The sequence below is a fragment of the Lygodium microphyllum genome, chromosome 1, assembly GCF_053477565.2.
Source record: "Lygodium microphyllum isolate KBCC chromosome 1, Lygodium_microphyllum_v1.1.10, whole genome shotgun sequence".
NCBI lineage: Eukaryota > Viridiplantae > Streptophyta > Polypodiopsida > Schizaeales > Lygodiaceae > Lygodium > Lygodium microphyllum.
The window spans coordinates 36818899-36831792 of NC_141135.1; the positions used below are offsets into that span (position 1 = coordinate 36818899).

Here is a 12894-nt window from a genome sequence, read left to right on the forward strand (position 1 = left end):
GTTAGTTAAAAGAGCCTTAGTCAATTTGAGGAACCATCTCCAAACTCCATGGTCTCTTGCATGGTCTTCATGACCTCAATAATGAATTGACAAGTGATTTTGTCATATTCATTGTCAAAATCCATATTAATTTGGACAAAATCTACATGAGAGTTCAGAACACGATCCATAAAGAAGATAAGATTGTGGTATCATGGATCTTTTTGCCTTGCATATCTGTGTTGTTGTGAGTGGAAAAACTTTCTAAGAATAACTTTAATCCTAAAATCCATTACTTCTGCCATAAATTTGCATACCACATTCAGCACAGTTAATGACCTCCATTGTAACAATCTTGTTCTATCCAACAATTGATTTAGGAATCAAAACAATTAAGACTTGGTTTAGTTTTTTAGGAAACATACATTCATGCCTTATTAGGCTGAGTATGCTACAAAGATCCTAAGAGCAAACCTCTCATAATGCCTAGAACACATCAATAGGTATTCCATCGGCCCTAGTGTCTTGCCCCCCATCCACATCCCCAATCATTGTGATGAATTCTCTATTTGCCTTTTGCTTCATGGCAATCAAGAAGAAGCTAGTTAGGGAATTTCCCATGAGACACGATTTACCTTTTAGATTTAACTTTTGTAGTCTCAAAATGAAAATTCCTTGTTGATTTTCAATGTAAGCCTCAGTTCCCTTAAGAAGTTATTATAGAACCATATCACTAAGGTTGTCCCTAAAAGCCAAAGGTACATTACCTCTACTTGACATTGATATTGTAGCCCTCTCCATTATCTAGCCTTAGCTCTACCTTGCTTCTTAGCAACCTTAACTATGGCTTTAATGCATCCACTCTAGGTATCTGCAAGCCTCAAGCTACTACCCATGTATCTAGAAATAGTTGCAAAGTTTTCCTCTCTTCTAGATAGGAGGATTTGAATAATCTAAAGGGCAACAACCCTTTTCCTTCCTCCCCTTCTACATAGAGTCTAGTCATATGGAATATTAGAGTGTGATCTAATAAAATTTTTCAATCAATATTACAAATCTACACTTTTGAGGGATGGTCCACCATCCTCCATGATTGAGGTAAATTCTATCAAGTCTTGTTGCCATGTATCTCCCACATGTCGATTATGCCATGTAAATTGAAGCTGCATGTTCAATTGAATGTAATCATCACATCAATCAATTCCTTTGAAGTTACTAGATCCTGCCATTTCTACCTTTCTTGTACTAGCATGTTGCTTTCTATGTGTGATTCCAAATCTAAGGAGAATCATTTTCCAATCCCCAAGAAAACTATCGCTATCATCCCTTGTTGCCTTATTTACTTTTTGACCAAAGTGTCACTCTTCTCAATTAATTGTTCAAACCATAAATAGAAAACATTACCATCTTCTCATCACTAATCATAACTCTTACAATCATTCCCTTCTATCACCTTTTTCCCATATAGCCTTTGATCTAAGGAAGTGCCTCTTGTATGTTTTCTATAGTCATCTTAACCCCAATTGTAGCTCTCAAACTTTAGTGTTTGAACAACTTCTTTACCCATCTTAACTTCCTACATTGCAACAATATTCAACTTCCTTCTCCTCAAGACAACATAGCACAAGTCTATCTTAAAGACACTTCCTTGCCATCTCACATTCCACGTGATTAAGGTGAGCCTCTACATCCTCTTCTCATTCATAATAGTATCTCCATAACCGTATACTTCATCCTCATCTTCAAATGTTGCATTTTTTTTTGTGTGTGTGTGTGTGTGTGTGTGTGTCCTCTATAGCATCTTTCTTACACCCATTGAATGCCTTTTCATCTTCTCCATCTTTACCATGTCTTCTCCAACTACAACCGTCCCTAGGTGGTCAAGTTCCATGCTACTACCATCTACGTGTGCACCATGGACTGCATTGCACCACTCACACACACCTCTTCATTTGTTAGCATTGCCCATTATGGCATACATTATTACAATGCTATAGTGGCATTGTGGATCATTATTGAAAAATTGACCACACCTAACTTGTTTACAAGCTTACTTGTAAGAAAGATAAATTTTCATTTAGTGGGAGGTTGCTTTTAGGGAAGAATGCTAATATAACAAAACGGCGATGATCGTGTGCACCCCTTACATGCCCTTAATTATTTTTTCATTGACATTGAGACATTGAGGATCTTTCTCAAGGGTGGCTACTTTAAAGGCCACTACATCTTTTTGTTTTCAGATTTTCTCTAGGAAAATCGTCTTAAGAAAAGAGATAGTAGGAAAATATGAAACACACACCGAGAAAGAGTTGTGGTGGTATTAAGAGGCAGGCATAGGTGATCGTGCTGTAGAGGCAAGAACCGATGCATGCTTAATGGTTTCAGCTGAAGGCTGAAATTGCCAAGAACATCCAGACTTAATTTCTCACTCGGTAAAAATTTAGGCTAGAATAGGTATACATGATTTTGTGTGCTATAGATCCCCAGTTTATCAAATCTCTAAGCTAGTATGTCTGCCATGTCTTACAATACGATGAGTTCTTTTCAGTACGAGTAAGTCTCATCCGTAACTTACAGTTAACTTGTGGCAGCTTGGGATGGTAGCCATTAGTACAATGTTAAGCGCATTTTGCATGATGGTCAATGCAAAACTCACTAATATTCTGTTGGAATAGCCAATAGGCTTGCTCTTTTTTTTTGTAAATACTAGATATGATCTTCATTATTCTCTTGCCGCAACAAAGAATTTCGCAACTCAGTAACCGGACCCAAAGCTTGCTGCTGTCAGGACTTGGCCAGGGACCTCAAGGTACACTTCAGTATGCTTTGGAGAAGAGTTGGCCATTCACAAGAGAATGGACACACTGAACTCTTAAGATAGAGTTTTGTAGGACCATCCAGCTAAGATTTCCCATGAAGTACATACTGCAGCCATCCGTTTTCACAAAGATTCCTTCCCCCATCTTAACTTAGGTGCAAATGCAGAAGGCTCTGTACTATACAGGATGCTTGCAGATCTTTGAGGCAGATGGGTTGCAGTTTTTGTCCATCCAGCATTAAGCAATTCAGCAAGGAGCCTTTGTATTATATCAGTTCAGTAAGGATCAACCCAGCATTTGTCTTGCTCAGCAGACTCATTCCATCGCCTACGGAAAATTTCAAGCTCCACATATGAGCGCCGTCGAACCTGAGAATAAGGGGTCCAGAAAGCTTTTGTCAGTAACGTTGGCTTTGAGAACAGCCAAAGAGAATGTACGACAATTAAAGAATGGTTTCATACTCGCATTCGTTCTTGTTGGTCAGTATTCGAGCTTGGCTGCATATGATTAACAAAGCAGTATCAGCATAGAGAAACATTAGTATGAAAACCCTCTCAAGCAAGCAATATACTAAAGGTTTTAAGTCTTAATTAAGATGGTGTGCTTAGACCTTTGAGTATTTCTTCAATGGAAGTGGTGGATTAGTTACTGCACTGTCACTTTCAGCCTCATTCTGGTACACACAGATAATGGCACATTTAGAATCATCTCTTTCTTTAATCTTTGCACATACCTCTAGAACAATCTGCTTTTGACATCGTACTTTAGAATGGAGAATGAGCTAGATTCTATTTGCTGGTTAACAAATCCAAGGTCTGACTCTTTCACAAGATACAAGGTCGGTAATAAGTCAGACACTACATGCATTCATAGCCAGCAGTTTTTTAGCTGTGCACATTGCTGCAGCCTCCAATAGCTGGCACTTTGAGAAGAAATATTATTCCCACAGAGTTACATGGACTGATACTAGAGTGATGACAAGGTACCATGCATCAGGATAATTGAAAGTAGCAACAAAGATCTGTGACCAGTATTTCAGTACAGAATAGATCATCACATCATCAATAGCTGCACTTTTAAAAGCCAGAAAAAAAATAACCTGATCAATGACACCCCCCAGAGATGGTATTCCATAATGCACAATGTACTGATCATCCACGATGCCAACCTTTTGGCTGCGATCACCCTTACAAATACAACAAAATAAGCAAAGCTTTATGACACTCATAAAAGACGGGTTGGCACAGATACCATTGGGCAATCAGTGACTGTGAAACCAACATTCAAATCAAGCAAGCCAGTTCCATCTCATAACATACAGCTTAAATTTTCCTGCTATTTTACACAGTGCTGGCACAATAACACCTTCCCTGGTTAATTTTTAAAGCACCCAAACTTTAAGGATCTAAGCAATGCATGCTCTGGATGTCAAATTGGAAAACCAAAAAAAGATGACATGATGCCTATTAATATTCATAATCTCTACGCCTTGGCACATTCATGGACTAAGAGCTGATTAAAGATGAGACAAGAAGCATCATGTGGCTCATGTTGCCTCATTAGATCTCTGGTTTGTTCGTGGGAAATTTTTTGTATGACTATTTGGGCTCCTTATTATACTTGGAATTGATGCACCTCCAAATGAAAGGTTTCCACATAAATCTAGCAACCTTTAAAAGTGCCTAAACTCCTAGCACTGCATACTTCAGATGCCAGTTCATAAAAGATGACTTGGTGCCTACTGATATTCATGACCTGCTATTCATTAAGATGAGACAAGAACCATCATGCAGCTCATGTTGTCTCGTTAACTCTTTGGTTTGTCCATGTCAAATTATTGTACAACTATCTATGCTCCTTTTTATCCGATTTGGAACAGATGCACGTTCAAATGGAAGGCTTCCACAATAAATCTAGCAACCAAGACACTAAAAGCTCGAGTTGCATCTATTCTCGTGTGGAAAACCCCCCCATATATCAGTCCATTACCAGTGACTAAGATACCAACAACCCACACACAGCTGTTTCATCAATTACCTTACTTCAGATCTCAACATTGGGCCCCATTAATTCCTGAGCTGTGAGATTTCTTAATATCAAGTCAATTGGAGATGCAAATGGTCAGGCCATTCCTCGCACAGTTCTCACATTTTGGCATGCCCATGCGAGTGAATGCCATCATGAACAGTTATTACCAGTTCAAAGGTGGCCAAGACAAATGCTGTCAAGCAGTTTTTGAGAAGGGAGGGTCATTCAATAAAAGGAGTCAGCTTTTTAGGATTTATTTTCCAATCCTTTCATGTGATCCCCTAATTGCCCCTTTGAAGTAGAGGAAACCAGATCCCTCTCCCTAGTAGGACTTGGTCATCCAATGTGCATAACGTAGGAATTGATACTCCAATTCACAAAAGGTCAGCAAGGTGAGCAAGAAAATGATTTGCTGCATGAATTGGAAGTATTTGGAAAGCATCTTAGTTAGAGTAATGTTGCCTAATCATCGTTTAACTTTGGTGGGACAGTGATGGTGGACTCAATGAGCAAACACCAGTAGTCAACCATTTGGACTGCTAAATCACCCCCTCCTTTCTAGTAAGCTCCTACAGCTCATAATCTCAATTAATATGTCAAGTGTGATCTCGAGCTGCATAGTGGTGAATGTGATGATCCCACTAGTGAACTCAAGTCCGTGCATCTGGAGTCGGTCATGCAACTACCATGCATAACATAGGAGCTGCTCTCAAATGCATAGGGTTGGCAACGTGGGCAAGAAAATGATTTGTGCATGGAGTGGAAATATTTAGAAGATATCTTATTTAGAAATAATGTGACCTAATGATCATCTGACTTTAGTAGGCCAGTGGTGGTGGACTTGGTGAGTAAAACGTCAATAGTCAACCATTTGGACTAATAGCCTTCCTTTCTAGTAAACTCCTACATCTCATAATCTAAATTAATAATCTAAGTGTGATCCCAAGCTGCATCATGGTCAATGAGATGATCCCACTGGGCTGATGCAAGTGGAAGACAATTTCTCTTTCTTTTAGGAAGCCGCAACCCCCACCCCAAAACAACCCAGTGACAAAAAGCATCACAACATCATACAAAAGGAGAAGCCAATTGCATAAGCTCTTTGGTAAGCAAAAACACATGAATCTCAAGACCTTTAGTTGTATTCTGGCTCCTGGTTCTTTCAACAATTCATTGGCCTTTTCAATAAAAAAAGGTATAATGACAAATACAATCCCAAGAATAAGATTGAATAAGAAATACCTGAGCACAGTACCCTAATTTGAAGTCCAAACCCCAAGCATGCACCAGATCATTCTGCATAGAAAGCAACCCTTGGCATAAAAAATTAAGGAATTCACGAGGACAGAAATGTCATTCAAAGCAGATGTTTATCCACTGGTAATCCTTTTCTGAAATTGTAAGAGCTTATGTCGAAATAAGCTACAGATACTATTTTCACAATGGTTTCTAGTAGAGGTACTGTAGAATGCATGAAACTTATTTGAGATTCAATTGCTAATCATTGTTTCTCTTAATTAAGCACTGCCAGCTTCACACCTGAATCATGTACCAGGCACAACGCCATGCCAGTTGGGAAAAAACAGGCACCATCATCTCCACCCATCTACATGGCATCAATTTTCCAGCAATTTTCACAATCAGATGTTCGAACTGTCGACTCTTTTCGTTTCCAATATAAACAGACCTCAAGAAGGCAGTCACATATGGATAATTTTCTGAACATAGATCCACCATAGTGGTTCTGCAAAGTGTGCACTTGAACCCAGACAAACTTACCCTGTACATGGTGGTCCAGTGCTGTTTTGAAAGCACAGTCCATTTCCTTTGAATTTATAAATCCTCCTGTTGATGACATACATGCTATTAAGCATAAAAACAATCTTCTAGGTCAACCATAATGAGGGCTTGAAGAGAGTCATCTACAACTGGTATGTACATCTACCTGTGAACTTTGCTTTTGGCTCTGCGAGCTGTTATCTGATGATGTACCTCAGACACCTTGGGATCCAAGGCTGGCTGTGATATTTCTAGACCTTCTTTTTCTACAATTTTCAAATACCTGAGAGTGTATGATCAAGTAAGAAGCATGCTTGAAGTTCAATAACACAAAACAGAAGAATACATTATGATAGAACATTTGTTTATGCTTCACAATATCTTATTGAATTTATACAGAAATTGCTGAATAGGCAAAGAAAAAAGTATCCCTTATGTATCTTCCTCTTTCATTTCTACTATGTTGATAACTAGGTGCAACTTCCAAGCAAATATGCTCATTTGAAGGCCTTTGGCCAAGTTTTATAATATTTAGTGAAGAAGCAACTCAAATATAATGCAATATTGAGGGTTAATTTTCAAATGCTCGACACTAGCAATTCCTTGGGATCAATTGTTATATAGTTCAAGCCAAACAATAGCAAATGCCATATGTATCTAGCAACAACATTTGCATGCACAAAAAACCACTAGAACATCCCAACAATCACTCTTACAATTGAATCAAATGGTCACTTTCTTGTTCCCAAAAGCATGCCAAAGCATACTTCTTTGTGTCTGTAGAGCGCTTTGTAGTTAATGAATAAAGAGCCTTTAGAATGAGGCTTTGAAAAAGCAATTAGTTTATGTACATTGAATTGCCAAACGAGATTGAACTAAGAAAGCATAAACAAGTACCAGGAACTCCTGCATTTGCAACATCATATGCTAAAATCCATTTTGGTTGGTGTAAAAAGTGACATAAGAAAAGCACAGATACCCTCATGTACTCCGAGAGCCACATGAGCAGCCCATATCTAAGTGATTCAATTCAACAAGGTTGAAACTCTGATCATTCTAAGCCCCAGTAACAAACATTATAACTACACAAAGACAGCCCAAACCCAATAACAGGAGCCTATACACACATACATATGTAAGTATGTTGCATGTATGTATGCATTTATGTATGTGGAGAGAGAGAGAGAGAGAGAGAGAGAGAGAGAGAGAGAGATTGCTTTTTTTTCTTTTAAGAGAGAGGTACATGGCATACCTGACCGCATCAAAATGTTCTACACCAATATCTTCATCCCAAACGAATATATATTTATAGGGTGCAACTACATCTGGATGTAGGAACCTTTTTGCATACCACCTGCCATTTAGCTCATCACATCAATCAAATTGCCAATCTCTCCTCCTCCCTTGCTCCATCCCTCCTCTCTATATTCCTTAAATGCACACTAATCCATGCTCTTTCAGTTCTTTTGAGATAATTCTAATATGCAAACCTAATTGTTCCCCATAAGAAATTGCCAAAAACCAGCTGCGTAAGCCAGAAGAATAAGGTTCTATAATGTCCTATACTTTGCAGCCGTGCAAAACAGGACATAAAAACACTTGACTACAGCCTCAACTGTCCTCGCCTCTGACTCCGAAGTCCAGAGCTGAACCAAGTGATTAGGATGGACATCCTAGAGAGGACTTGGGCGAGTCCCATAGGGCAGTTGGGGTACACAGGATGCATTCAACATTCACTTAGCATACATGGACATGCCACCAGAGTTATACCCTACACTCTTTCACACCTTGACATCTATATTACAATGGCCCATGAGAATGTTTTTGGATGATTGCATGGGGTCATTTTGTATTACATCTGACCTCCATTTGTATTTTACCTCCAGGATGGCATTTAAGACATGGATATCTCTTTTGCCCCCCTTCCCCTTTCTTTGCAGTTCTGATCCTGTTCATGCATGCAGTATCCTTTATGAAACAAGCATCCACTAATGTATAAATAATACTCATGAAAAACAGCCATGCAATAAAAAGTTCCGCACCATTTCGTTTGGTCTACAACTGCTACATGAATTACTCGCTTGCTCCAAGGGAAAATGTCCCATTGCTCAACAATCCCATCATAATGAAACAGCATCACGACAAATTTGTCTGCAGGAAACTGACAAGATAAAACTTAATTATATAGACAAAAAGGACGGGAGAAAGCTATATGAGCTGCTGACAAAACGAAAAACCCATTTGATTACAAAAGGAATGCTCTAGTTAAACAAAACGAATTTTCACAGACAAGTGAAAATGCTGATTAATTTTGTGTCACCTTTTGTATTATCTTGTCTACAGTTTCTTTCTGTTTAATTCCAACTGGCATCGCCAACAAGCTTTGAGAAGATGGTGCATTTCTGGACTGAAACATTCCAAAAGAAAACGTGAAAATATGCTCACTGTTTATGGAAACAGTACAAAGATTTGCATGTCAAAACTGTCACATGGATCAAAAAAATAGAAAAAAACAAATACATGAATTTGAGAAAGTATCTGGATCAAGTCACATAATGATTGTCAAGCAGGAATTGATTGAAAGTTAACAATATAGAACAAGAATGAACCACAACATATATATGGTAACTAAGAAGGTGCTCTTCAATATACAATTTTGTGAACAGAAAGAAGTCTGTCTTTCAGTAAGAGCTTTATGAGTGCCATACTCAAACATTAAAAGAAGAAGTTTGTCTTTCATTGAGAGCTTCACAAAGGACATACTCAAAACATTACAGAATAATCACCTCTGCAACAGGATCTGCGGACAAAGATCGCAAATACAGATCAGATGTCTCATGCATAACCCCTCTGGGAAATGAAATTATGTTCGCCTTTTGGAAAGAATCGTCTTTTCCCTGCAAAAAGCAAAAGTTGCAGCACTACAGATCAAACACATTCAAATTGGATTCATCCATGACTCACATGGTGAGCAATTTTTCATTAAGCAGCACTAATACTGCATATGAGGACAGGAAAATCCTGAAACAATCTTGCTACTAAAATCTAGGATCATTCAATCTCCAAATAGGCTGGACCAAGATGCCAATAGCCTTGTAGCAGATATACTTGACTCATGATCCAGATATAAGTGAAATATGCTGGGTTAGCTAATGTATATAGACGAAACATCTTTAGTTGGTGTCTTCACTCCTGAGGAATTTCTTATCTTCACTTTTTCCTTTTAAACAGAACATGACAAAGCAAAATACATGAACCAACATGGGATGCAACCAAATTTAGAAACTACACTTTAAGTATCACCTATGCATAAAGACAAAGCATGTGTAAGAAAAATGAGCACCTCACAAGGGGGGGAACTGGAAATCACAGAAGAGTTTGAAACGTTTAATAATGCTGGCATTCTTATCCGTGCAACCACCTGCATACAATATCAATTGTCATACTCTGTATCTAAATGGACCAAGACCCATTGATCAAAGTGCCAATCAAAGAAGAGTCCTTAAAATTTCTTTAACATAATCATTTCCAAGAGACTGAAATCAGGTTTTGAGTTTATAAAGAAGTATATGTCTTTCTCATTACTCACAAACCAAAGCTTGTTTTGAAGAGTCCCTACTTGACGAGCATCCTCTGATCCAACCTAAAATACAGAATCAATTGACATAGAATCTAAAATAATAGGGTTCGTATTTGGCATTGGAGAAAAGAAGTATTGTAGAAGTGATGTGTAATCCGAGCTAGGTTGCACTTGCAGATGGCTAGTCTGTAGTGGAGATTCCGAAGGTCCCGCAAGATCATTAGTTCTATGCACCAAATATTAAGGAAAAAACTCAGGCTTACCTTCAACTTCTTGCTGAGCCCTATGCATAAGGATGAGATCATACTCAGTGGTAAAAATTTGATATGGTCTATGGACTCGATGGTAGTTTGATGGTTCTTCAGATTTTGAAAACTCGACATCCCACAATCGGACGCACCAAAATTAGACCATTCAGAATCAAATGCTCAAAATCAAACTACCCAAAATCCCATAATCGAACGTCCAACTCCCAGAATTGGACTCCTACAGTTGGACACACGAAAATCGGACACATGTCAAATCGGTCATCCAATTCCCAAAATCGGATGCACGAAAATTGAACCAACGGACCACCCAAAATCGGACCACTCGAGGACTTAGACCATCTGATCGGTCGATTGGACCAACCCTGAATCAGATGTCCAATTCTAATAATCCAACTCCTAAATATCGGACCTTTGAGAATCGGACGCAGCACTTCTCCTTGTCATCAACACCTCTACCATGTTTCACTTCCTTCACAATGCAAATCTTGTCCAAGTGCACAAAGCACCAAAACCAACAACACTAGTCATCTCATGCCATGTGAGGATGAGCAACGGAAGTGGAAGAATCATAACTGCTGAAGAATGAACAGTGAAAGAAAGAAGATAAGAACTCAAACAATGAATGAATGGGAAATGGAGTCCACGACAAAATACATGAGATGTACCGTACAAGCCACACAGGTGAATGGCACATGTAGTGGATGAGACCAGAGGCAAATGAGCTAGCCCTAAATGGGCTGCCCAACTTCCCATAAAGGCTCCCAATACAAAGCCTAATAAAGAGCTTAACACCCATGAAATATACACTACTAACAATTGGCACAAGGAAAGTTCCTGGTAGCATGTGCTAGATGCACAAAAATAGAGGAAACACAAAGACCTATGAGACTAATCCAAAGCTCACAAGGTCTAGAGAAGAGCTCTTATATGACTTTGCATTACTAATCCAAAGCTCACAAGGCCTGGAGAAGAGCTCTTATATGACTTGGCATTACAAACCACCATATTGGTTATTCACATAGCCCTCATATTACACTTTCTCCTTGCAAGTTAGCTAGAAGACTTTTTGGATATTATGTTTTATCATTGATGTCCTCTATAGGGCTTACCATTGTATTTTTGTCCTTGTTTAGTTCAACTAAAGTGTTTATTACTGGAATGCTTTTTCCTCAAAAAATGTCGGAGATCATGAAGTCGTGTCGTGCATAGAACCTACTAGAGCATGTGGCCTTTATTAGCTGAAGTAACTATTCACAAAGGTGGCAAGCATATGTGTGTAAAAGTGCATGTTTAGGTGTGAACACAATATACGCAATAATAGGGATGAATAATAACTAACAATCTAAGAATGTTATACCATCGTAAGCTAGAGTTGTATGCATATAGACCCTAAGGGAATTCTCTCTTCCAACAAATCAAACTTGATAAATTCAAGAAATATCTTCTCTAGTAACCTAACTAGACATATCCTACCGAAGTACACATGTCTTGAGTTTTCAATAATGTTAAAGTTTCTCCTTAAACCTTCATCTAAACTAGATGGTCTTCTCTCACCCCTTCTGTTATAAATCTCCTAAAACCCAATAACAATAGCCTTACTATTAACCAAGGGAATGAACTAGGAATCTAATAACAAGAAGTTTCATAAACAAGAGTTAAATATGGGAAAAGCATTTTGCAAATTTTGAATCATTGTTAACATAATCACAAAACATAACAAAGCTTGTCCCTTTTATTACTAATTGATGACAATAATATCACATGGGAAATTCAACAAGGGCTACCTCAGTCCGATACTCCAGGACGGCAATGCTGACAAGAAGCAAAGTTAGTACCGCAAGGCTTCCAATAGGAATCATCTTTGACCACCATACTTTCCACCATTTAGTCCATTCTCCATGTGTTGTCCCGTCCAACTGTGAAATGATTCATGTAAATATTTGCAAAAATGAAAAGTTGAATGTAAAACCTAGCAACCTTTGCTTACAAAAAGATCTATACAATTTGCTTTGACCCAATAATGCTTAAAAGATCTATACAAATTGCTTTGATTCAATAAAGCTTAAAAATTCTAACTACTTTTTGAGAGCGTATATAGCCTTCCTATAAGATGATAATATTGTTAAGTATCCAAATCTAGAAGACTAATACTTTTGGAGAAACTCAAAGATTTTAAGGGATTGGAGATTTATTTTTAACTAAGAAAAGCATAAAGAAGTACATGAAAACACATATCACGCTTGTAGCTACTGCCCTTCAACAACTTTATTCACCTACTTCATTTCCACTTGCTTGCACTCAACAACTCTCCTAAATTTGTTCATCTCTATCTCCCCCCAATCATAATCATCATTTCCCTAGCTTACATCAAATTTCTAGGGCAACTTTCCTAGGGACCTATCTAGGTGGATCTTCGCTCTCTTGTTAAGTTGTTCGCTCT

The 12894-nt window shown here is 38.3% G+C and overlaps 1 protein-coding gene across 1 annotated transcript in view; it reads right to left on the reverse strand.

Annotated features, from left to right (window-relative positions):
• Positions 1-2152: 2152 nt before the first annotated feature.
• The window catches only part of LOC148041001 (GTPase Der (DUF707)), a 44542-nt gene continuing 33800 nt past the window's right edge, over positions 2153-12894 (reverse strand). Inside the window, exons 2-15 of the mRNA XM_087675508.1 lie at positions 12239-12370; positions 9949-10026; positions 9392-9502; positions 8926-9012; positions 8648-8766; positions 7858-7959; positions 6772-6888; positions 6606-6671; positions 6366-6432; positions 6069-6122; positions 3898-3984; positions 3409-3471; positions 3260-3295; positions 2153-3166 (exon numbers count right to left, since the gene is read on the reverse strand). Coding sequence (XP_087531634.1) covers positions 3074-3166; positions 3260-3295; positions 3409-3471; positions 3898-3984; positions 6069-6122; positions 6366-6432; positions 6606-6671; positions 6772-6888; positions 7858-7959; positions 8648-8766; positions 8926-9012; positions 9392-9502; positions 9949-10026; positions 12239-12370 — 1212 coding nt within the window. The 3' untranslated portion in view covers positions 2153-3073. The remainder of the gene's footprint in view (positions 3167-3259; positions 3296-3408; positions 3472-3897; positions 3985-6068; positions 6123-6365; positions 6433-6605; positions 6672-6771; positions 6889-7857; positions 7960-8647; positions 8767-8925; positions 9013-9391; positions 9503-9948; positions 10027-12238; positions 12371-12894) is intronic.